This window comes from Phoxinus phoxinus (assembly GCF_949152265.1).
Source record: "Phoxinus phoxinus genome assembly, chromosome: 20".
Lineage (NCBI taxonomy): Eukaryota > Metazoa > Chordata > Actinopteri > Cypriniformes > Leuciscidae > Phoxinus > Phoxinus phoxinus.
In genome coordinates, this window is record NC_136895.1 from 12751146 (window position 1) to 12776693 (window position 25548).

The 25548-nt window shown below is 39.4% G+C and overlaps 1 protein-coding gene across 1 annotated transcript; it reads left to right on the forward strand.

Moving 5' to 3' along the window:
* Window positions 1–5361: 5361 nt before the first annotated feature.
* On the forward strand, window positions 5362–25548 carry LOC306988211 (uncharacterized protein; the record flags this gene model as incomplete). The annotated part of the gene is made up of 56 exons (XM_079593014.1): window positions 5362–5401; window positions 5540–5560; window positions 5659–5816; window positions 5946–6197; window positions 6270–6431; window positions 6524–6672; window positions 6755–6905; window positions 6999–7156; window positions 7245–7410; window positions 7495–7620; window positions 7702–7920; window positions 8006–8223; window positions 8308–8405; window positions 8531–8655; window positions 8743–8844; window positions 8949–9068; window positions 9180–9366; window positions 9455–9557; window positions 9646–9831; window positions 9936–10047; window positions 10157–10346; window positions 10432–10709; window positions 10802–10846; window positions 10930–11007; window positions 11099–11305; window positions 11745–11887; window positions 11978–12116; window positions 12202–12313; window positions 18599–18658; window positions 18797–18817; window positions 18922–19073; window positions 19203–19454; window positions 19527–19688; window positions 19781–19929; window positions 20012–20162; window positions 20256–20413; window positions 20502–20667; window positions 20752–20877; window positions 20959–21177; window positions 21263–21480; window positions 21565–21662; window positions 21788–21912; window positions 22000–22101; window positions 22206–22325; window positions 22436–22622; window positions 22711–22813; window positions 22901–23086; window positions 23191–23302; window positions 23411–23600; window positions 23686–23975; window positions 24068–24112; window positions 24196–24273; window positions 24365–24571; window positions 24966–25108; window positions 25199–25337; window positions 25423–25548. 56 exons carry the CDS (start codon window positions 5362–5364, stop codon window positions 25546–25548), a joined length of 8130 nt encoding a protein of 2709 aa, XP_079449140.1.

Genomic DNA, 25548 nt, shown 5'->3' on the forward strand with positions numbered 1-25548 from the left:
TCTGAGTGTTCCTTTAAAGCTTTTACTCTTTGACACAAAATGCATGTCCAATTTAATAAAAAAAGAATATTTATTAAACAAACCAGATCAAGAGCATAAACGAAATAAAGTGCATAACTAAAAAATAAAGCATATCAAAACTAATACAAACAGTGGGCACAGCGCATTGCGCATTAGGCTCCAATCATTTTTTCCCATTTTCTATACAAAAAAAAAATGCTGCCACACTGCCGATGTCTTTGTTGACAGGGTAGAAGAGGACTGACTATGAATTAAACGCTCTCAAATAATATTCAGCAAACCTTCTAGTAGCCTACTTTCTTCAATCTGTCTCTCTTCTCCGGTGGGTTGGGCTAATCCAAAAGAAGTGAAACCAAAGGGGGTTACCTGTGAAACAGGGGTGCTCTAAAAACACCCCCATTAGCAATTAGTGCTTTCCACCTGATGAAATAAACGAGGCAAAACTGATGAAATGAACGCGCAAAAAATCGACCAATCAGAATTTTTGGTCATGCCAGAACGTATCGACCAACAATCGACTGGGAGATTACAGCCCTACTGTTTTGAATCTCTTTTTACTATCATTCACTGTTGTTTAAGCTAAATATAACTTACTCAACATCATTCACATATTAACCTGTGATTGTAGCTTCAATCTAATTAATTGCTAGCACAAAACACTAGTATTTCGCTAGCCTGTAAGCGTGCCTTCCGTGCGCTCTTTATTTATTTAATTTGCTCGCGCCAGTCAACAAACACGGTAAGTCATGTCTTCTCCTCTTATAGTCACTTGCACTTCATGTAACATGCATAGCATAGCTTTCTCTGTCAGCATAGGATTTACATTTGATAAATGCAGGGAGATAGTCAGGCTGACGGAGAAGATTTCAGAACTAGAGACACGCATCCAAACTTTAATTGAGGATAGTAAGAGTGCAAGGGCTTTAGATACTGCTTTGGATGCGACTAGTTTAGTGAACACTGTACATTGTTCGAGTTCCGGCTGAAGTAGAGCCCGTGCAGCAGGGCAATTGGGTGACGGTGCGATGCTATAGTCACGGGACAAAACACCGCTCTTCCGTTCCAATTACAACATTAAACAGGTTCTCCCCACTCAGTGAAACACCCACTGAGAATCATGTTGAATGTGCCCTAGTTATTGGCGATTCTATAACACAGAAGGTGAAAATAGAGACACCAGCCACCATAGTCACATGTTTGCCGGGAGCCAGAGCGCCTGACATCAAAGCAAATTTAAAAGTGCTGGCTAATGCTAAACGTAAATTCTCTAAGATTATTATTCACGTCGGCACTAATGATGTTCGACTCCATCAGTCGGAGATCACTAAAATTAGATCACTAAAATGAACGTTAAAGAGGTGTGTGAACTCGCAAGTACGATGTCAGGCACTGTAATTTGCTCTACCCCCCTTCCTGTTCACAGGAGTGATGAGATAGTTAGCAGATTATCATCACTCAATGGCTGGCTGTCTAATTGGTGTCCGCAAAAATAATATAAAATTCATAGACAATTGGAAAAGTTTTTGGAGCAGACCTGACCTGTTGAAAAGAGATGGTATTCATCCCTCCTGGGATGGTGCTGCTCTTCTCTCTAGTAATATGGCATATAGTCTCAAACATGAATTGGGGCTCAGGTCAGGAAGCAGACAGACTGGCTTAACCGACCGTCTGCTAGCTGTCTAACGTCAGGTCAGATAAATACCATCATATAGAGACTCTTTCACCTAGATATCATCATATAGAGACGGTGTCTGTTCCTTGAATTAGGAAATACAAAAAATTTCCAAACCCATCTAAGGGTACAAATGTAATTGATGTTCCACAAATAAAAAACAGATATAATACAAATGAACAAATGATAAAACTCGGGTTGCTGAATATTCGAGCTCTCACATCAAAAGCACTTATTGTTAATGATATGATTACAGACCATAACCTAGATGTGCTCTGTTTGACAGAAACCTGGTTAAAACCAAACAATTACATTACTTTAAATGAGTCCATCCCCCAAGATTACTGTTATAAACATGAACCTCGTCTGAAAGGCAAAGGGGGAGGTGTTGTTGTACAGTAATTTATAGTAATATTTTCAGAATTACTAATAAGTCTAGTTTAAAATATCATTCTTTTGAAGTGTTGGTGCTTAATATAACAATATCTAGTGTTGAAAATGATAAATCATGTTTGAGATTTGTGCTGGCTACTGTATACAGGCCACCATACAGACTTCATCAAAGAATCTGTGGATTTTCTATCAGAATTAATATTGGCTGCAGATAAAGTACTAATTGTTGGTGATTTTAATATACACATAGATAATGAAAAATATGCATTGGGATTGGCATTTAAAGACATTGTAAACTCAATTGGAGTTAGTCCCATACCACACTGTGATACAGCCAGTCAGTGTGTTCTCAATTGTACATCTATAGAAGTTATGAGGATGACTGGGTCCATGCCAAACTTCTTCAGTCTCCTCAAGAAGAATAGGCGTTTCCGGGCCGCTTTGACCACCTTGTCTGTGTGAGCAGACCAGGTAAGGTCATTGCTGATGTTGACCCCGAGTAACTTAAAACAGCTGACCTTTTCCACTACAGATCCATTGATGTGCAGGGGTACATGCTCCTCCCTCGGTCTCCTCCTAAAGTCCACAATCATCTCCTTAGTTTTGCTGACATTGAGAGAGAGGTTGTTGTCATGGCACCATGTCACCAGAGTATCGACCTGACTTCTTAGGAACTATGTCCTCAATGAAGTGATGGATAAAGCTGTTAAAGTTATTGTTATTTAACTAACAGCGCTAGAGCTACAAAAAAGTGCCATAAGTCGATCATATCATGACAATGCTGATTGGCTGATAGAGCCACCAAAACATGCACAGTCCTAAATATTTCACTAGCAATCAGCCGGAGCTACTGAAAATTACTTTGATTAGGAGTAAAACATTTTAAAATGAACAATTATAAAATATTTCAAGTGAAACTGACATGGTCCTCAAACTAATATTAACTTTAACAAGTGTGGATGACATTAGCCAGGGTGACCTAACCTAAACCTGATAGTCTTATGCCAAATCTGTCTATATTGTGTATTTTGAGAGCAAAAAGCTACAAAAAAGCAGAGCAAAGTGTATCAAATGATACTGGGATATCCAATAGAACTGAGCAACCCACAGGACAGTGGATCCCTTTACCTCAGTGACCCTATGAAATCAAAGCAATTTCTGATGGTCTTTTCCAATAAATTAATCCACTCTGTTATGAGTGATCACTGTAGATGGCTAAAAGTTTGGCATTTATAGGCATTAGGCCAATATCAAAACATGGTTCAAATGGAATATACAGCTGCATTCAAAAATGAGTAAAGATAAATGATGAGGTATTAAAATAATACCAGCGATTAATTGCAACATTTATAAAATAATATGTTTTTATCCTTTCCACATTTTACCTTCATAATTTAACAGCGACACAGGGGCTGAGCTGCCTGTACCGCCATGTCACGGGTTGTGTGTGTTTTGATTCATGTTTATATTTCAGTTCAAATTTTTTTCTGTCAGATGGTTAATTAATTCAGTTCCCTCCCTGTTTGTCTCTATGGTAACTGATCGAGTTAGTTATATTCAGGTGTATCTCATTAATTAGTTCCTGTGTTTGCTGTGTATTTAAAACCTGCGTGTCATTCAGTTCATTGTCAGCTCTACATTGTCACATGTTTGTTCTGCTTGTTTTCCTTTTTCCAGATATTCTATTTTGTAAAGATTTGAGTTTGTTCTTGTAATTCAAATTACTGCACTTAGACCTTGCTTCATCTTTGCTTAAACCAGCCTGCGACTAATATGTTGAAAGTTCATATTATTATAATATATTTTCTATATTTTTCAAAAAGTATTTTTTTGTTTCAGCTTTTGACCAAGCGCATCCAGAATTTTAATTTCAATACATATTTGATAAATATGGGCCATTTTACAGAATTGCTGCAAACTGCTGTCCCACAACCAAAAAAACACATTTCAAGTATTTAAATTTTAAATGCTAATTAAGATCCTTCTACTATCCTATGAATCCCACAAATATATTTAAAATATCAGTGAGCTTAATATATATAAATCATAATTTTATATATATATATATACACATATACGAGTTGGGGAACATTTTTAGAGCTGATCGGCCTGATTCTGATCTTCTCTGATGAGTCTTTGCCCAACACCTCTAATAGACAGAGACCTGGAGAGGCCTACAACCCACAGTCTCTCACTATGTCATTTGGTGGAGGATTGGTGATGATCTGGTGGTTCGTCAGTAAGGCTAGAATTGGGCATATATGTATTGGCGAAGGATTTGTAACTCAAGCCACATACAAGATTATCCTGAAAGAAAAATTGCTTCCTTCTACTCTGACAATGTTCCCCACCTCGAAGGACTGGGTTTTTTTTTTTTTTTTTTGTGCAGGACAATGCTCCAATCCACACAGCTAGGCCAAGCAAGGTGTGTTTGGAGGACCACCAGATCAAGACCCTGTCATGGCCATCACAATCTCCAGACCTGAAACCTACTGAAAACCTCTGGAATGTAAGCAAGAGGGTCACCAGCCATCAAATATAGCCAAGCTGCTTTAATTTCTTCACCAGGAGTGGAATAAAGTCACCCAACAGCAATGTGACCGACTGATAGGGAGCATGCCAAGACGTATGAAAGCTGTGATTGGTAATCAGGCTTATTCCAGCAAATATTTATTTCTGAACTCTTCCTAAGTTAAAACAGTGTTGTGTTGTTTAAAAGTGAATATAAACTTGTTTTCTTTGCATTATTCAGGTCTAAAAGCAGAACATCTTTTTTCGTTATTTTGACCAGATGTAATTTTCTTCAAATAAATGTTTTAAATTACTATATTTCCATTTGACCTTTGCAAGAAATGTTGTCAGTAGTTAGTAGAATAAATAAAAAACATACATTTTACTCATACAGATACATAAATAATAAATCCAGAGACACTGCTAATTTTGCAGTGGACTCATAATATTTTCCATAATTACATATACTGTGTACATATGTGTATATATATATATAAGAATTAGGCTTAGATACATTTTCCTGATCAACCTTCTGGCAAATAAAGACGAATACAAAATTGATGTTGGTCATTGCTCTTGAGGGTGACATGACAGTGCAGGGTAACCTAACCTCTAATTGATATTGATGTTCAGAGGTTGACCCAACAGTCTTTTTTATGTTTAAAGACATCTGTTAATAAATAATTTAAAAATGATTACTGGGTCAGCAGTAAAATAATATAAAAGATCTGATTCTCTGAGAAGCTCTTCACAAACCATCAGCCATGAGAGCTGTTGTGCTTGCCCTGACTGTAGCCCTTGTGGGTAAGTTTTATGTTTTGAACTTAAGAAGTTCCTGTATCTCTTTTCTTAATATATTTATCTTTAAGAAAGTCAATTAGAACCTCTTAAATGTAAAATTAAGTTTTTTTTAAAGCATATTTTCTCATGTGTTTCTTTTAGCATGTCAACAGATCAACCTTGGTAAGTAACAAAATTGTAATTTGGTAATTTGTAAATGGGTACCTACCTTACAACTATTGCATACTTTCTTTAACTCAACCAAATAAATAATCTACCATTTTCAGTTCCTGAGTTTGCCCCTGATAAGACCTACGTGTACAAGTATGAGGGTCTGCTCTTGGGTGGTCTTCCTCAAGAAGGTCTGGCCAGAGCAGGAATAAAAGTCAGCAGCAAGGTTCACCTTAGTGCCGTGTCACAGAACACCTTCATGATGCAGGTAATGACCATTATGAACTGTAAACTTTGTAGGTGTTCAACACCTTGGAAAAACAAAAAAATGCGTTAGCAAGCATTGACTGCTAAAAGCAACCATTCCCTTGTTTTAAGAGAAAATATTCCTTTTCAGCTCATGGATCCTCAACTCCACGAGTATGCTGGTATTTGGCCCAAGGATCCATTTGTTCCTGCCACTAAGCTCACCTCAGCTCTTGCTGCTCAGCTTCAGATTCCCATCAAGTTTGAGTATGCTAATGGTGTAGTTGGAAAGGTATTCGCCCCTGCAGAAGTCTCCCCTACAGTACTGAACCTGCACAGAGGAATCCTCAACATCCTTCAGCTCAACCTCAAGAAGACCCAGAACATCTATGAGCTGCAAGAGGTGAGAAAGTGATCCTAGTACACTTCATCCATTTTGAGTTCTGTAATCCAATTTTTTTACTTGTTCTTCAAGGATGGAGTTCAGGGAGTGTGCAGGACCCACTACGTCATCAGTGAAGATCCAAAGGCCAACCACATTATTGTCACCAAGTCTAAGGATCTGAACCACTGTCAGGAGAGAATCATGAAGGACGTCGGTTTGGCGTACACTGAGAGATGTTCTGAATGCACAAAGGTATAATGAAGAAGACTGGATTTAATTAAAATATTTACTCAATATAATGAAAATGCCATGAATCAAATGCTCACATACCTTTTTCCCAACAGAGGGTCAAGAGTCTGATTGAAACGGCATCTTACAACTACATCATGAAACCATCTGCCGCCGGTGTACTGATTGCTGAAGCAACAGTTCAGGAAGTGCATCAGTTTTCACCCTTCAATGAGATCCATGGTGCTGCCCAGATGGAAGCAAAGTAAGATTGATCCTCTGTGAGATTTCTCTTTAAAATATGAAGTAACAATATTACTAAGAAATAAATAAAACATTTTTTTCAGTCAAACCTTGACTTTTGTTGAGATGGAGAAGACGCCTGTTGTTCCAAACAAAGCTGATTACTTGGCCCGTGGATCTTTGCAGTATGAGTTTTCAACTGAAATTCTTCAGACCCCCATTCAACTTCTGAAGATCAGTGATGCGCCAGCCCAGGTATAATTCATTACTTAACATCTTTAACAGTCTCCAAGTCAAAGCCTTTGATCCATGAAAACGTTATCTGAGTGTTGCCCTTACTCTTTCTAGATTACTGAGGTCTTAAAGCACCTTGTTGAAAACAATGTGGCCATGGTCCATGATGATGCTCCACTTAAGTTTCTTGAGCTTATCCAGCTCCTGCGTGCTGCCACCTTGGAGAATATTGAAGCCATATGGGCTCAGTTCAAGGACAAACCAGTTTACAGGTACAATATTTGAGCAATATGTTCATCGGAATATAGTTCAAAGACACATTTTTTTTATGAATATATTTTAAAACAATTAATCTGTTAGGCGCTGGCTTCTGGATGCTCTTCCTGCTGTTGGCACACCAGTCATTGTAAAATTCATCAAGGAGAAGTTCCTGGCTGGTGAACTTACCATTCCTGAGTTCATTCAGGCTGTTGTGGTTGCTCTGCAAATGGTCACTGCTGATTTGGAGACCATCCAGTTGACAGCTGTGGGTAAATCTTACTATAATCAAAGTGCTCTTCTTCAAATCTTACCAAAATCAAATGAATCATTTCTGTATGTTGCTGAATAGAGTTTGGCTATGCACGAGAAAATCGCCACAATCCCAGCTCTGCGTGAAGTCGTCATGCTTGGATATGGTTCCATGATTGCCAAACACTGTGTTGCAGTTCCCACTTGCCCCGCCGAGCTCCTCAAGGTAAACATCTCAAGACCTCCATACATTTGGACATACTATATTATTTTATATTTCTAACTGTATGTACCTCAAACTCCTCAGCCCATCCATGATATTGCCGCAGAGGCCATTTCAAAGAAAGACATTCCTGAAATCACTTTGGCTCTGAAAGTTATGGGCAATGCTGGTCACCCTGCTAGTCTTAAAACCATCATGAAGCACCTACCTGGACTGAGAACTGCAGATACTTCTCTGCCTCTTAGAGTCCAGGTTGATGCCGTCTTGGCCATGAGGAACATTGCCAAGAAAGAGCACAAACTGGTAAGTGCCAGACACTGTTTGAATAAATTACAAAGATTACACACATTGTCTTCCAATAATTTACTAAACTTGTTTCATGCCTCAGGTTCAGCCAGTGGCCCTGCAGCTTGTATTGGACAGGACTCTCCACCCTGAAGTGCGTATGGTTGCTTGTATTGTGTTGTTTGAGTCCCAGCCCTCAGTGGCTCTCGTCTCCAATCTTGCTGGTGCCTTGAAGACTGAGACTAACATGCATGTTGCAAGCTTTGCCTATTCCCACATCAAGTCCTTGACCAGAATCACTGCTCCGGATATGGCATCTGTGTAAGAACAAATCATTTCTCACAGATTTTACTTCATCACATAAAATAAGCACAAGCCAGAGGTAATCATGGTTGTCCATTTCAGTGCGGGTGCAGCTAATGTTGCCATCAAGCTCATGAGTCGCAAACTGGAAAGGCTTAGCTTCCGTTTCAGCAGAGCCATTCAGCGGGACTTCTATCATAGTGAGTCTAGCCATTTTTATAAGAGAGCTAAAATCAGTGTCTTGGGTATTTCTTAAAATGTGTAAAACATTCTCCTGACATAAACAAATCACATTATTTGGATTCTTACCTCTGTCCCGGTGCAGCTCCTCTCATGATTGGAGCTGCTGGTAGTGCCTACATGATCAATGATGCTGCCACCATCCTGCCCAGAGCTGTTGTAGCTAAAGCACGTGCTTACCTGGCTGGAGCTGCTGCAGATGTTCTTGAGGTGGGACAAGCAAGAGTTATTAAAAAACATGTTCATGGTTCTAAATGTTTAAATGTCAGTCTTCACTCAGTTGATTCTCTTGTACAGATCGGTGTGAGAACTGAAGGAATCCAGGAGGCTCTTCTGAAATCTCCCGCTGCAGATGAAAGTGTTGACCGTATCACACAGATCAAGCGCACTCTAGGAGCTGTAAGTTTTCATGTCCAGTGTACAGTATAATTGTGTACTTTTAAGTAATATTATAAGCATGACATAGGCATATGTGTATGACTTCTCTTTTTTAACTTCTCAAGCTCGTAAACTGGAAGACCTTGCCAACAAATCAGCCATGGGCTTCAGCCTATATCAAATTACTTGGACAAGAAGTGGCTTATTTCAACATTGACAAGACCCTCATTGAAGAAGCAATACCGGTACTGTGTTGTACTTTATGTCTTCTCCTATATTATTACCATATTTTTTGTTATCTGTCTCAAAAATAGATCTCACAATTAGAATAAACTTCTTATAAACACTATCCCCAGATTGTCACTGGACCCAAACCACGTGAACAGTTGAAGCGTGCCCTTAAAGCTTTGCAGGAAGGAGTTGCCTTCCAGTATGCCAAACCCCTGCTTGCATCTGAAGTGCGTCGTATCTTGCCAACAGCAGTTGGTATGCCCATGGAGCTCAGTTTGTACACTTCTGCTGTTGCTGCTGCAAGTCTCAATGGTATGTTTTTTTCGTAATATTTTTTATCCTTTCCTTGGATATCAGGGTGTCACTTTGAAGTTTGATGTTGCTCTGTTCATCCTTCTAGTTAAGGCCACCATTACACCTCCTCTCCCTGAGCAGATTGAGACTATGACTCTTGAGCAGCTCAAGAAGACTGATGTTCAACTCCAAGCTGAAGCTAGACCAAGGTAGACCTTTGCAGCTACATTCATGAAGATGAGATATAATGTACATGACAACCTTTTTTTCAAACAATCTCCCTTATTCTTATTTCAGTGTTGCACTTCAGACCTTTGCTGTGATGGGAGTGAACACTGCCTTGATCCAAGCCTCTGTTATGGCAAGAGGAAAGATTCGTACAATTGTCCCTGGAAAAATGGTCGCAAGAGCAGACATTCTCAAGGGCAACTACAAGGTGGAGGCTCTGCCTGTTGAGCTTCCTGAACACATCGCTGATGTGAGGTAATGAAATCAGACCAGTGTAGCAAACATTCTGAAAAATTATTAAACAATTACAAAAGATTTCTGGAAGTGAGATGTGACCCAGCTTTTTTTTGTTCCAACAGCTTTGAGACTCATGCTGTGGTCAGAAACATTGAAGAGCCCAACGCTGAGAGGACTGTTCCCTTAGTACCCGAGTCGGCCATGCAAAATGCCCAGAATCCTTCTGATTCTTCGGTAAATTTTGAACACACGCATGATAGATATTTGTTTGTATGCAGAGCATTCATTTGCTTAAAGTTTTCAAATTGCAAGGCTTGTTATAATATTTAATTTTTCTTTTCAGTCCTCTGAAATACCAGATGAGACTCGTGCGAGATCTGCTGCTCCATATCACAAGACTCTCTGTCTTGCTGTCCCATACATTGAAATCAAGGGGTGCGTTGAGGTGCACTCTCACAATGCTGCTTTTATCAGAAATTCTCCTCTCTTCTACATAATTGGACAGCACTCAGCCCGTGCTGCACTGACAAGAGGTATTCATTCAGAGAAGATGATTAATTACAGAGAAAATAACTACAAATATTGCAGACAAAATAATAATTGTCATTTTGGCTTTAGCTGAAGGTCCTGCAGTTGAAAGATTGGAGCTTGAAGTCCAAGTTGGTCCTAGAGCTGCTCAGAGGCTCCTTAAGCAAATCAGCCTCATTGATGAGGAGACTCCAGAAGGAAAGGCCTTCCTGTTGAAACTGAGGGAAATCCTGGAGACTGAAGACAAAAATGCAGCCAGTTCTTCTGAAAGCAGCAGTAGCAGCCGCAGGAGCCGCAGGAGCAGGAGCAGCAGCAGCAGCAGCAGCAGCAGTTCAAGCTCATCCATGTCCAACTCTCGTATGAGTAAGGTGAGGACGTGGAATGTAGCATGTTGGTTAGGTAGCCAATATTTGTGTCATAAATATATGTTTTCACTGAATCATTTTATATGGATTTTTAGACTGTCACTGTCATGGAGCCCTTCAAGAAATTCCACAAAGATCGGGTAAGTACTAAACCGACTATTTGTTTATATTATTACTTTAGATTATATCGATTATTTATTACAAAACTTTTCTTTGCTTGCAGTTCTTGGCACCCCATGGCGCTTCAAAGGCAGTAAGCAGTGGAAGCACTGCATCTAGCTTTGAGACTCTCCAGAAACAGGTGAATCAATTAGTGTCATTAATAACATATACCACAAAGGAGACATTTTGTACTAAAATCCACTTAAATTGATTATGGTTTATGCTTTCAGGCTAAGTTCCTCGGAAATAATCTTCCACCTGTTTTTGCTGTCATTGCCCGTGCTGTGAGAGTTGACCACAAGCTGCTGGGCTACCAACTTGCTGCTTACTTTGACAAGCCAACAGCAAGAGTGCAGCTCGTTGTTTCCTCCATCGCTGAAAATGACAACATGAAGATCTGTGCTGATGGTGCCCTGCTGAGCAAGCACAAAGTCACTGTAAGACTGGAACTTTTTTGAATAAAAAAAGAGACAAGATTTAGAACAATTATTGAAATTAATTTCTCAAGATGATATTTTATTAACAAAGATTGGGAGGAGCACGTTCAGATAATCTACCCAATCAGCATGAGAAGAGGCATGCATATATATATATATATATATATATATATATATATATATATATATATATATATATATATAGCCGATTTACCTCAGTTCCATGACAGTTTTCCAGCATCCCTCCTCCACCCCAACTACGTACTCTCGATTATTTCTATCCCAGCCAGGGATGGGGGGAGTACTCTGGGTTCGTTGCAAATTCCGAGCCCAGAGCCCTCTCCTCGGACAGGCCAAATACGCATATTTGCGAACTTTGAATTAATGAATTAAATCATTGACATCAATACCATTTTCTAACACAAATGTCCTTTTTCAGGCCAAGGTTGCTTGGGGTCAAGAATGCCAACAGTATGCAGTCACTGCTAAAGCTGAAGCCGGTGTCCTGGGTGAATTCCCTGCTGCACGTCTAGAGCTGGAATGGGAGAGGCTGCCAATAATTGTCTCCACATACGCCAAAAAGTAATGTTCAGTATTGTACAAATGTTTTGTATAGTTTAGAAAATGGCACTGGTTTAATCTGCTCTTCTTTGTGCATCCCTTCACAATTAGGCTGTCTAAGTACATCTATATGGCAGCTTTCCAGACGGGCTTTAGACTTGAAGGAGCAAAGAACAGTGAGAAAGAGATTGAACTGACTGCAGCCTTGCCAAATCAGAGATCCTTGAATGTCATTGCTAGGATTCCAGAGGTGAAATATATTTCAGTTAAATCATGACTCTCACAGAGATATAAAAAGAAAATTCAACAAATTCTTTTTGTTCCTGCTGCTCTAGATGACACTGTCAAGGATGAATGTTCGTCTCCCTGTCGCTGTTCCCATCAATCCAGATGGAACTCTTTCCGTTCATATCGATGAGGACATTCTCTCCTGGATCCAGAAACATTTCAAGGAACAATAAGAAATTAATTACTTTTTACTAATTTTAACATTCTGTTTGTACATTGCCACTCTTGTGATATATGTAATGTAATGCAACCAAATTCTAATAAATACCCTGCAAGTGTCAGAATTGTGTGAACTGCTTTTATTTTCTAATAATAGTCAGTTCTCATAAAATTTTAGGTTTTTTTATACTTGACAATAAGATTAAAAATGTATAATTTATTTATAAAAGATATATCAAATACGGTGACTGAGAGGGGACATGTTCGGTTTGCATAGTTTTGTTGTGGTCGCGAGTCACGACATATTAATTTGTGGGAACGTGATATGTCATGGCCAAAATATCATTTTGTTGAGGTAACAACAACATTTTTATGTTGTGGCCTCGTGATGTGAAGTCGTGGCTTCAAGATCCTATTTTGAGGGAATGACATATTTTTCTTATGGCCATGAATTCTTATTTTGAGGGAACCACATCAACTGTGGCCATGAGTTTTATGTTAACAAACCTGCATGACCGCAATATCAGAAATGCACATATAATATTATATATAATAATATAAAATATTTTATTTTATAGTAAGAATGCGCCTCACCACGGCGCGTCTCAGGTGCTGCGGTTATCACTCCGCCCAAGTAGCAGTGCTTCGCCTTCAGAGAATATAGTTCCCAGTATTTATACGGTTAAAATATGTCTGTCTCTCATCTGACTTTGTGTTTTGTAGACTCTGTGACTATACAAATCACAACATGTAAATAGGAAAATGTTAGCGTTATTTTGTCATTTATTTGGATTAGTATGCTAGCTGCAACCATTTACATCCAGTCTTTGTGCTAAGCTAGGCTAGCGGTGGGTGCGTCAAACAGACTTATAGCACGCACGGAGATGAAAAAGGTATGTATGGACTTATCTAACTCTGGGGGATAAGGTGAATAGGCTAAAGTCCCAAAAAGTCTGAGTGTTCCTTTAAAGCTTTTACTCTTTGACACAAAATGCATGTCCAATTTAATAAAAAAAGAATATTTATTAAACAAACCAGATCAAGAGCATAAACGAAATAAAGTGCATAACTAAAAAATAAAGCATATCAAAACTAATACAAACAGTGGGCACAGCGCATTGCGCATTAGGCTCCAATCATTTTTTCCCATTTTCTATACAAAAAAAAAATGCTGCCACACTGCCGATGTCTTTGTTGACAGGGTAGAAGAGGACTGACTATGAATTAAACGCTCTCAAATAATATTCAGCAAACCTTCTAGTAGCCTACTTTCTTCAATCTGTCTCTCTTCTCCGATGGTTGGGCTAATCCAAAAGAAGTGAAACCAAAGGGGGTTACCTGTGAAACAGGGGTGCTCTAAAAACACCCCCATTAGCAATTAGTGCTTTCCACCTGATGAAATAAACGAGGCAAAACTGATGAAATGAACGCGCAAAAAATCGACCAATCAGAATTTTTGGTCATGCCAGAACGTATCGACCAACAAGCGACTGGGAGATTACAGCCCTACTGTTTTGAATCTCTTTTTACTATCATTCACTGTTGTTTAAGCTAAATATAACTTACTCAACATCATTCACATATTAACCTGTGATTGTAGCTTCAATCTAATTAATTGCTAGCACAAAACACTAGTATTTCGCTAGCCTGTAAGCGTGCCTTCCGTGCGCTCTTTATTTATTTAATTTGCTCACGCCAGTCAACAAACACGGTAAGTCATGTCTTCTCCTCTTATTGTCACTTGCACTTCATGTAACATGCATAGCATAGCTTTCTCTGTCAGCATAGGATTTACATTTGATAAATGCAGGGAGATAGTCAGGCTGACGGAGAAGATTTCAGAACTAGAGACACGCATCCAAACTTTAATTGAGGATAGTAAGAGTGCAAGGGCTTTAGATACTGCTTTGGATGCGACTAGTTTAGTGAACACTGTACATTGTTCGAGTTCCGGCGGAAGTAGAGCCCGTGCAGCAGGGCAATTGGGTGACGGTGCGATGATAGTCGCGGGACAAAACACCGCTCTTCCGTTCCAATTACAACATTAAACAGGTTCTCCCCACTCAGTGAAACACCCACTGAGAATCCTGTTGAATGTGCCCTAGTTATTGGCGATTCTATAACACAGAACGTGAAAATAGAGACACCAGCCACCATAGTCACATGTTTGCCGGGAGCCAGAGCGCCTGACATCAAAGCAAATTTAAAAGTGCTGGCTAATGCTAAACGTAAATTCTCTAAGATTATTATTCACGTCGGCACTAATGATGTTCGACTCCATCAGTCGGAGATCACTAAAATTAGATCACTAAAATGAACGTTAAAGAGGTGTGTGAACTCGCAAGTACGATGTCAGGCACTGTAATTTGCTCTGCCCCCCTTCCTGTTCACAGGAGTGATGAGATAGTTAGCAGATTATCATCACTCAATGGCTGGCTGTCTAATTGGTGTCCGCAAAAATAATATAAAATTCATAGACAATTGGAAAAGTTTTTGGAGCAGACCTGACCTGTTGAAAAGAGATGGTATTCATCCCTCCTGGGATGGTGCTGCTCTTCTCTCTAGTAATATGGCATATAGTCTCAAACATGAATTGGGGCTCAGGTCAGGAAGCAGACAGACTGGCTTAACCGACCGTCTGCTAGCTGTCTAACATCAGGTCAGATAAATCCCATCATATAGAGACTCTTTCACCTAGATATCATCATATAGAGACGGTGTCTGTTCCTCGAATTAGGAAATACAAAAAATTTCCAAACCCATCTAAGGGTACAAATGTAATTGATGTTCCACAAATAAAAAACAGATATAATACAAATGAACAAATGATAAAACTCGGGTTGCTGAATATTCGAGCTCTCACATCAAAATCACTTATTGTTAATGATATGATTACAGACCATAACCTAGATGTGCTCTGTTTGACAGAAACCTGGTTAAAACCAAACAATTACATTACTTTAAATGAGTCCATCCCCCAAGATTACTGTTATAAACATGAACCTCGTCTGAAAGGCAAAGGGGGAGGTGTTGTTGTACAGTAATTTATAGTAATATTTTCAGAATTACTAATAAGTCTAGTTTAAAATATCATTCTTTTGAAGTGTTGGTGCTTAATATAACAATATCTAGTGTTGAAAATGATAAATCATGTTTGAGATTTGTGCTGGCTACTGTATACAGGCCACCATACAGACTTCATCAAAGAATCTGTGGATTTTCTATCAGAATTAATATTGGCTGCAGATAAAGTACTAATTGTTGGTGATTTTAATATACACATAGATAATGAAAAATATGCATTGGGATTGGCATTTAAAGACATTGTTAACTCAATTGGAGTTAGTCCCATACCACACTGTGATACAGCCAGTCAGTGTGTTCTCAATTGTACATCTATAGAAGTTATGAGGATGACTGGGTCCATGCCAAACTTCTTCAGTCTCCTCAAGAAGAATAGGCGTTTCCGGGCCGCTTTGACCACCTTGTCTGTGTGAGCAGACCAGGTAAGGTCATTGCTGATGTTGACCCCGAGTAACTTAAAACAGCTGACCTTTTCCACTACAGATCCATTGATGTGCAGGGGTACATGCTCCTCCCTCGGTCTCCTCCTAAAGTCCACAATCATCTCCTTAGTTTTGCTGACATTGAGAGAGAGGTTGTTGTCATGGCACCATGTCACCAGAGTATCGACCTGACTTCTTAGGAACTATGTCCTCAATGAAGTGATGGATAAAGCTGTTAAAGTTATTGTTATTTAACTAACAGCGCTAGAGCTACAAAAAAGTGCCATAAGTCGATCATATCATGACAATGCTGATTGGCTGATAGAGCCACCAAAACATGCACAGTCCTAAATATTTCACTAGCAATCAGCCGGAGCTACTGAAAATTACTTTGATTAGGAGTAAAACATTTTAAAATGAACAATTATAAAATATTTCAAGTGAAACTGACATGGTCCTCAAACTAATATTAACTTTAACAAGTGTGGATGACATTAGCCAGGGTGACCTAACCTAAACCTGATAGTCTTATGCCAAATCTGTCTATATTGTGTATTTTGAGAGCAAAAAGCTACAAAAAAGCAGAGCAAAGTGTATCAAATGATACTGGGATATCCAATAGAACTGAGCAACCCACAGGACAGTGGATCCCTTTACCTCAGTGACCCTATGAAAACAAAGCAATTTCTGATGGTCTTTTCCAATAAATTAATCCACTCTGTTATGAGTGATCACTGTAGATGGCTAAAAGTTTGGCATTTATAGGCATTAGGCCAATATCAAAACATGGTTCAAATGGAATATACAGCTGCATTCAAAAATGAGTAAAGACAAATGATGAGGTATTAAAATAATACCAGCGATTAATTGCAACATTTATAAAATAATATGTTTTTATCCTTTCCACATTTTACCTTCATAATTTAACAGCGACACAGGGGCTGAGCTGCCTGTACCGCCATGTCACGGGTTGTGTGTGTTTCGATTCATGTTTATATTTCAGTTCAAATTTTTTTCTGTCAGATGGTTAATTAATTCAGTTCCCTCCCTGTTTGTCTCTATGGTAACTGATCGAGTTAGTTATATTCAGGTGTATCTCATTAATTAGTTCCTGTGTTTGCTGTGTATTTAAAACCTGCGTGTCATTCAGTTCATTGTCAGCTCTACATTGTCACATGTTTGTTCTGCTTGTTTTCCTTTTTCCAGATATTCTATTTTGTAAAGATTTGAGTTTGTTCTTGTAATTAAAATTACTGCACTTAGACCTTGCTTCATCTTTGCTTAAACCAGCCTGCTGCGACTAATATGTTGAAAGTTCATATTATTGTAATATATTTTCTATATTTTTCAAAAAGTATTTTTTTGTTTCAGCTTTTGACCAAGCGCATCCAGAATTTTAATTTCAATACATATTTGATAAATATGGGCCATTTTACAGAATTGCTGCAAACTGCTGTCCCACAACCAAAAAAACACATTTCAAGTATTTAAATTTTAAATGCTAACTAAGATCCTTCTACTATCCTATGAATCCCACAAATATATTTAAAATATCAGTGAGCTTAATATATATAAATCATAATTGTATATATATATATACACATATACGAGTTGGGGAACATTTTTAGAGCTGATCGGCCTGATTCTGATCTTCTCTGATGAGTCTTTGCCCAACACCTCTAATAGACAGAGACCTGGAGAGGCCTACAACCCACAGTCTCGCACTATGTCATTTGGTGGAGGATTGGTGATGATCTGGTGGTTCGTCAGTAAGGCAATTGGGCATATATGTATTGGTGAAGGATTTGTAACTCAAGCCACATACAAGATTATCCTGAAAGAAAAATTGCTTCCTTCTACTCTGACAATGTTCCCCACCTCGAAGGACTGGTTTTTTTTTTTTTTTTTTTTGTGCAGGACAATGCTCCAATCCACACAGCTAGGCCAAGCAAGGTGTGTTTGGAGGACCACCAGATCAAGACCCTGTCATGGCCATCACAATCTCCAGACCTGAAACCTACTGAAAACCTCTGGAATGTAAGCAAGAGGGTCACCAGCCATCAAATATAGCCAAGCTGCTTTAATTTCTTCACCAGGAGTGGAATAAAGTCACCCAACAGCAATGTGACCGACTGATAGGGAGCATGCCAAGACGTATGAAAGCTGTGATTGGTAATCAGGCTTATTCCAGCAAATATTTATTTCTGAACTCTTCCTAAGTTAAAACAGTGTTGTGTTGTTTAAAAGTGAATATAAACTTGTTTTCTTTGCATTATTCAGGTCTAAAAGCAGAACATCTTTTTTCGTTATTTTGACCAGTTGTAATTTTCTTCAAATAAATGTTTTAAATTACTATATTTCCATTTGACCTTTGCAAGAAATGTTGTCAGTAGGTAGTAGAATAAATAAAAAACATACATTTTACTCATACAGATACATAAATAATAAATCCAGAGACACTGCTAATTTTGCAGTGGACTCATAATATTTTCCATTATTACATATACTGTGTACATATATATATATATATAAGAATTAGGCTTAGATACATTTTCCTGATCAACCTTCTGGCAAATAAAGACGAATACAAAATTGATGTTGGTCATTGCTCTTGAGGGTGACATGACAGTGCAGGGTAACCTAACCTCTAATTGATATTGATGTTCAGAGGTTGACCCAACAGTCTTTTTTATGTTTAAAGACATCTGTTAATAAATAATTTAAAAATGATTACTGGGTCAGCAGTAAAATAATATAAAAGATCTGATTCTCTGAGAAGCTCTTCACAAACCATCAGCCATGAGAGCTGTTGTGCTTGCCCTGACTGTAGCCCTTGTGGGTAAGTTTTATGTTTTGAACTTAAGAAGTTCCTGTATCTCTTTTCTTAATATATTTATCTTTAAGAAAGTCAATTAGAACCTCTTAAATGTAAAATTAAGTTTTTTTTAAAGCATATTTTCTCATGTGTTTCTTTTAGCATGTCAACAGATCAACCTTGGTAAGTAACAAAATTGTAATTTGGTAATTTGTAAATGGGTACCTACCTTACAACTATTGCATACTTTCTTTAACTCAACCAAATAAATAATCTACCATTTTCAGTTCCTGAGTTTGCCCCTGATAAGACCTACGTGTACAAGTATGAGGGTCTGCTCTTGGGTGGTCTTCCTCAAGAAGGTCTGGCCAGAGCAGGAATAAAAGTCAGCAGCAAGGTTCACCTTAGTGCCGTGTCACAGAACACCTTCATGATGCAGGTAATGACCATTATGAACTGTAAACTTTGTAGGTGTTCAACACTTTGGAAAAACAAAAAAATGCGTTAGCAAGCATTGACTGCTAAAAGCAACCATTCCCTTGTTTTAAGAGAAAATATTCCTTTTCAGCTCATGGATCCTCAACTCCACGAGTATGCTGGTATTTGGCCCAAGGATCCATTTGTTCCTGCCACTAAGCTCACCTCAGCTCTTGCTGCTCAGCTTCAGATTCCCATCAAGTTTGAGTATGCTAATGGTGTAGTTGGAAAGGTATTCGCCCCTGCAGAAGTCTCCCCTACAGTACTGAACCTGCACAGAGGAATCCTCAACATCCTTCAGCTCAACCTCAAGAAGACCCAGAACATCTATGAGCTGCAAGAGGTGAGAAAGTGATCCTAGTACACTTGATCCATTTTGAGTTCTGCAATCTAATTTTTTTACTTGTTCTTCAAGGATGGAGTTCAGGGAGTGTGCAGGACCCACTACGTCATCAGTGAAGATCCAAAGGCCAACCACATTATTGTCACCAAGTCTAAGGATCTGAACCACTGTCAGGAGAGAATCATGAAGGACGTCGGTTTGGCGTACACTGAGAGATGTTCTGAATGCACAAAGGTATAATGAAGAAGACTGGATTTAATTAAAATATTTACTCAATATAATGAAAATGCCATGAATCAAATGCTCACATACCTTTTTCCCAACAGAGGGTCAAGAGTCTGATTGAAACGGCATCTTACAACTACATCATGAAACCATCTGCCGCCGGTGTACTGATTGCTGAAGCAACAGTTCAGGAAGTGCATCAGTTTTCACCCTTCAATGAGATCCATGGTGCTGCCCAGATGGAAGCAAAGTAAGATTGATCCTCTGTGAGATTTCTCTTTAAAATATGAAGTAACAATATTACTAAGAAATAAATAAAACATTTTTTTCAGTCAAACCTTGACTTTTGTTGAGATGGAGAAGACGCCTGTTGTTCCAAACAAAGCTGATTACTTGGCCCGTGGATCTTTGCAGTATGAGTTTTCAACTGAAATTCTTCAGACCCCCATTCAACTTCTGAAGATCAGTGATGCGCCAGCCCAGGTATAATTCATTACTTAACATCTTTAACAGTCTCCAAGTCAAAGCCTTTGATCCATGAAAACGTTATCTGAGTGTTGCCCTTACTCTTTCTAGATTACTGAGGTCTTAAAGCACCTTGTTGAAAACAATGTGGCTATGGTCCATGATGATGCTCCACTTAAGTTTCTTGAGCTTATCCAGCTCCTGCGTGCTGCCACCTTGGAGAATATTGAAGCCATATGGGCTCAGTTCAAGGACAAACCAGTTTACAGGTACAATATTTGAGCAATATGTTCATCGGAATATAGTTCAAAGACACATTTTTTTTATGAATATATTTTAAAACAATTCATCTGTTAGGCGCTGGCTTCTGGATGCTCTTCCTGCTGTTGGCACACCAGCCATTGTAAAATTCATCAAGGAGAAGTTCCTGGCTGGTGAACTTACCATTCCTGAGTTCATTCAGGCTGTTGTGGTTGCTCTGCAAATGGTCACTGCTGATTTGGAGACCATCCAGTTGACAGCTGTGGGTAAATCTTACTATAATCAAAGTGCTCTTCTTCAAATCTTACCAAAATCAAATGAATCATTTCTGTATGTTGCTGAATAGAGTTTGGCTATGCACGAGAAAATCGCCACAATCCCAGCTCTGCGTGAAGTCGTCATGCTTGGATATGGTTCCATGATTGCCAAACACTGTGTTGCAGTTCCCACTTGCCCCGCCGAGCTCCTCAAGGTAAACATCTCAAGACCTCCATACATTTGGACATACTATAATATTTTATATTTCTAACTGTATGTACCTCAAACTCCTCAGCCCATCCATGATATTGCCGCAGAGGCCATTTCAAAGAAAGACATTCCTGAAATCACTTTGGCTCTGAAAGTTATGGGCAATGCTGGTCACCCTGCTAGTCTTAAAACCATCATGAAGCACCTACCTGGACTGAGAACTGCAGATACTTCTCTGCCTCTTAGAGTCCAGGTTGATGCCGTCTTGGCCATGAGGAACATTGCCAAGAAAGAGCACAAACTGGTAAGTGCCAGACACTGTTTGAATAAATTACAAAGAGTACACACATTGTCTTCCAATAATTTACTAAACTTGTTTCATGCCTCAGGTTCAGCCAGTGGCCCTGCAGCTTGTATTGGACAGGACTCTCCACCCTGAAGTGCGTATGGTTGCTTGTATTGTGTTGTTTGAGTCCAAGCCCTCAGTGGCTCTCGTCTCCAATCTTGCTGGTGCCTTGAAGACTGAGACTAACATGCATGTTGCAAGCTTTGCTTATTCCCACATCAAGTCCTTGACCAGAATCACTGCTCCGGATATGGCATCTGTGTAAGAACAAATAATTTCTCACAGATTTTACTTCATCACATAAAATAAGCACAAGCCAGAGGTAATCATGGTTGTCCATTTCAGTGCGGGTGCAGCTAATGTTGCCATCAAGCTCATGAGTCGCAAACTGGAAAGGCTTAGCTTCCGTTTCAGCAGAGCCATTCAGCGGGACTTTTATCATAGTGAGTCTAGCCATTTTTATAAGAGAGCTAAAATCAGTGTCTTGGGTATTTCTTAAAATGTGTAAAACATTCTCCTGACATAAACAAATCACATTATTTGGATTCTTACCTCTGTCCCGGTGCAGCTCCTCTCATGATTGGAGCTGCTGGTAGTGCCTACATGATCAATGATGCTGCCACCATCCTGCCCAGAGCTGTTGTAGCTAAAGCACGTGCTTACCTGGCTGGAGCTGCTGCAGATGTTCTTGAGGTGGGACAAGCAAGAGTTATTAAAAAACATGTTCATGGTTCTAAATGTTTAAATGTCAGTCTTCACTCAGTTGATTCTCTTGTACAGATCGGTGTGAGAACTGAAGGAATCCAGGAGGCTCTTCTGAAATCTCCCGCTGCAGATGAAAGTGTTGACCGTATCACACAGATCAAGCGCACTCTAGGAGCTGTAAGTTTTCATGTCTAGTGTACAGTATAATTGTGTACTTTTAAGTAATATTATAAGCATGACATAGGCATATGTGTATGACTTCTCTTTTTTAACTTCTCAAGCTCGTAAACTGGAAGACCTTGCCAACAAATCAGCCATGGGCTTCAGCCTATATCAAATTACTTGGACAAGAAGTGGCTTATTTCAACATTGACAAGACCCTCATTGAAGAAGCAATACCGGTACTGTGTTGTACTTTATGTCTTCTCTTTAATATTACCATATTTTTTGTTATCTGTCTCAAAAATAGATCTCACAATTAGAATAAACTTCTTATAAACACTATCCCCAGATGGTCACTGGACCCAAACCACGTGAACAGTTGAAGCGTGCCCTTAAAGCTTTGCAGGAAGGAGTTGCCTTCCAGTATGCCAAACCCCTGCTTGCATCTGAAGTGCGTCGTATCTTGCCAACAGCAGTTGGTATGCCCATGGAGCTCAGTTTGTACACTTCTGCTGTTGCTGCTGCAAGTCTCAATGGTATGTTTTTTTCGTAATATTTTTTATCCTTTCCTTGGATATCAGGGTGTCACTTTGAAGTTTGATGTTGCTCTGTTCATCCTTCTAGTTAAGGCCACCATTACACCTCCTCTCCCTGAGCAGATTGAGACTATGACTCTTGAGCAGCTCAAGAAGACTGATGTTCAACTCCAAGCTGAAGCTAGACCAAGGTAGACCTTTGCAGCTACATTCATGAAGATGAGATATAATGTACATGACAACCGTTTTACAAACAATCTCCCTTATTCTTATTTCAGTGTTGCACTTCAGACCTTTGCTGTGATGGGAGTGAACACTGCCTTGATCCAAGCCTCTGTTATGGCAAGAGGAAAGATTCGTACAATTGTCCCTGGAAAAATGGTCGCAAGAGCAGACATTCTCAAGGGCAACTACAAGGTGGAGGCTCTGCCTGTTGAGCTTCCTGAACACATCGCTGATGTGAGGTAATGAAATCAGACCAGTGTAGCAAACATTCTGAAAAATTCTTAAACAATTACAAAAGATTTCTGGAAGTGAGATGTGACCCAGCTTTTTTTTGTTCCAACAGCTTTGAGACTCATGCTGTGGTCAGAAACATTGAAGAGCCCAACGCTGAGAGGACTGTTCCCTTAGTACCCGAGTCGGCCATGCAAAATGCCCAGAATCCTTCTGATTCTTCGGTAAATTTTGAACACACACATGATAGATATTTGTTTGTATGCAGAGCATTCATTTGCTTAAAGTTTTCAAATTGCAAGGCTTGTTATAATATTTAATTTTCTTTTCAGTCCTCTGAAATACCAGATGAGACTGGTGCGAGATCTGCTGCTCCATATCACAAGACTCTCTGTCTTGCTGTCCCATACATTGAAATCAAGGGGTGCGTTGAGGTGCACTCTCACAATGCTGCTTTTATCAGAAATTCTCCTCTCTTCTACATAATTGGACAGCACTCAGCCCGTGCTGCACTGACAAGAGGTATTCATTCAGAGAAGATGATTAATTACAGAGAAAATAACTAAAAATATTGCAGACAAAATAATAATTGTCATTTTGGCTTTAGCTGAAGGTCCTGCAGTTGAAAGACTGGAGCTTGAAGTCCAAGTTGGTCCAAGAGCTGCTCAGAGGCTCCTTAAGCAAATCAGCCTCATTGATGAGGAGACTCCAGAAGGAAAGGCCTTCCTGTTGAAACTGAGGGAAATCCTGGAGACTGAAGACAAAAATGCAGCCAGTTCTTCTGAAAGCAGCAGTAGCAGCCGCAGGAGCCGCAGGAGCAGGAGCAGGAGCAGCAGCAGCAGCAGCAGCAGCAGCAGCAGTTCAAGCTCATCCATGTCCAACTCTCGTATGAGTAAGGTGAGGACGTGGAATGTAGCATGTTGGTTAGGTAGCCAATATTTGTGTCATAAATATATGTTTTCACTGAATCATTTTATATGGATTTTTAGACTGTCACTGTCATGGAGCCCTTCAAGAAATTCCACAAAGATCGGGTAAGTACTAAACCGACTATTTGTTTATATTATTACTTTAGATTATATCGATTATTTATTACAAAACTTTTCTTTGCTTGCAGTTCTTGGCACCCCATGGCGCTTCAAAGGCAGTAAGCAGTGGAAGCACTGCATCTAGCTTTGAGACTCTCCAGAAACAGGTGAATCAATTAGTGTCATTAATAACATATACCACAAAGGAGACATTTTGTACTAAAATCCACTTAAATTGATTATGGTTTATGCTTTCAGGCTAAGTTCCTCGGAAATAATCTTCCACCTGTTTTTGCTGTCATTGCCCGTGCTGTGAGAGTTGACCACAAGCTGCTGGGCTACCAACTTGCTGCTTACTTTGACAAGCCAACAGCAAGAGTGCAGCTCGTTGTTTCCTCCATCGCTGAAAATGACAACATGAAGATCTGTGCTGATGGTGCCCTGCTGAGCAAGCACAAAGTCACTGTAAGACTGGAACTTTTTTGAATAAAAAAAGAGACAAGATTTAGAACAATTATTGAAATTAATTTCTCAAGATGATATTTTATTAACAAAGTTTGGGAGGAGCACGTTCAGATAATCTACGCAATCAGCGTGAGAAGATGCATGCATATATATATATAGCCGATTTACCTCAGTTCCATGACAATTTTCCAGTATCCTTCCTCCACCCCAACTACGTACTCTTGATTATTTCTATCCTAGCCAGGGTTGGGGGGAGTACTCTGGGTTCGTTGCAAATTCCGAGCCCAGAGCCCTCTCCTCGGACAGGCCAAATACGCATATTTGCGAACTTTGAATTAATGAATTAAATCATTGACATCAATACAATTTTTCTAACACAAATGTCCTTTTTCAGGCCAAGGTTGCTTGGGGTCAAGAATGCCAACAGTATGCAGTCACTGCTAAAGCTGAAGCCGGTGTCCTGGGTGAATTCCCTGCTGCACGTCTAGAGCTGGAATGGGAGAGGCTGCCAATAATTGTCTCCACATACGCCAAAAAGTAATGTTCAGTATTGTACAAATGTTTTGTATAGTTTAGAAAATGGCACTGGTTTAATCTGCTCTTCTTTGTGCATCCCTTCACAATTAGGCTGTCTAAGCACATCTATATGGCAGCTTTCCAGACGGGCTTTAGACTTGAAGGAGCAAAGAACAGTGAGAAAGAGATTGAACTGACTGCAGCCTTGCCAAATCAGAGATCATTGAATGTCATTGCTAGGATTCCAGAGGTGAAATATATTTCAGTTAAATCATGACTCTCACAGAGATATAAAAAGAAAATTCAACAAATTCTTTTTGTTCCTGCTGCTCTAGATGACACTGTCAAGGATGAATGTTCGTCTCCCTGTCGCTGTTCCCATCAATCCAGATGGAACTCTTTCCATTCATATCGATGAGGACATTCTCTCCTGGATCCAGAAACATTTCAAGGAACAATAA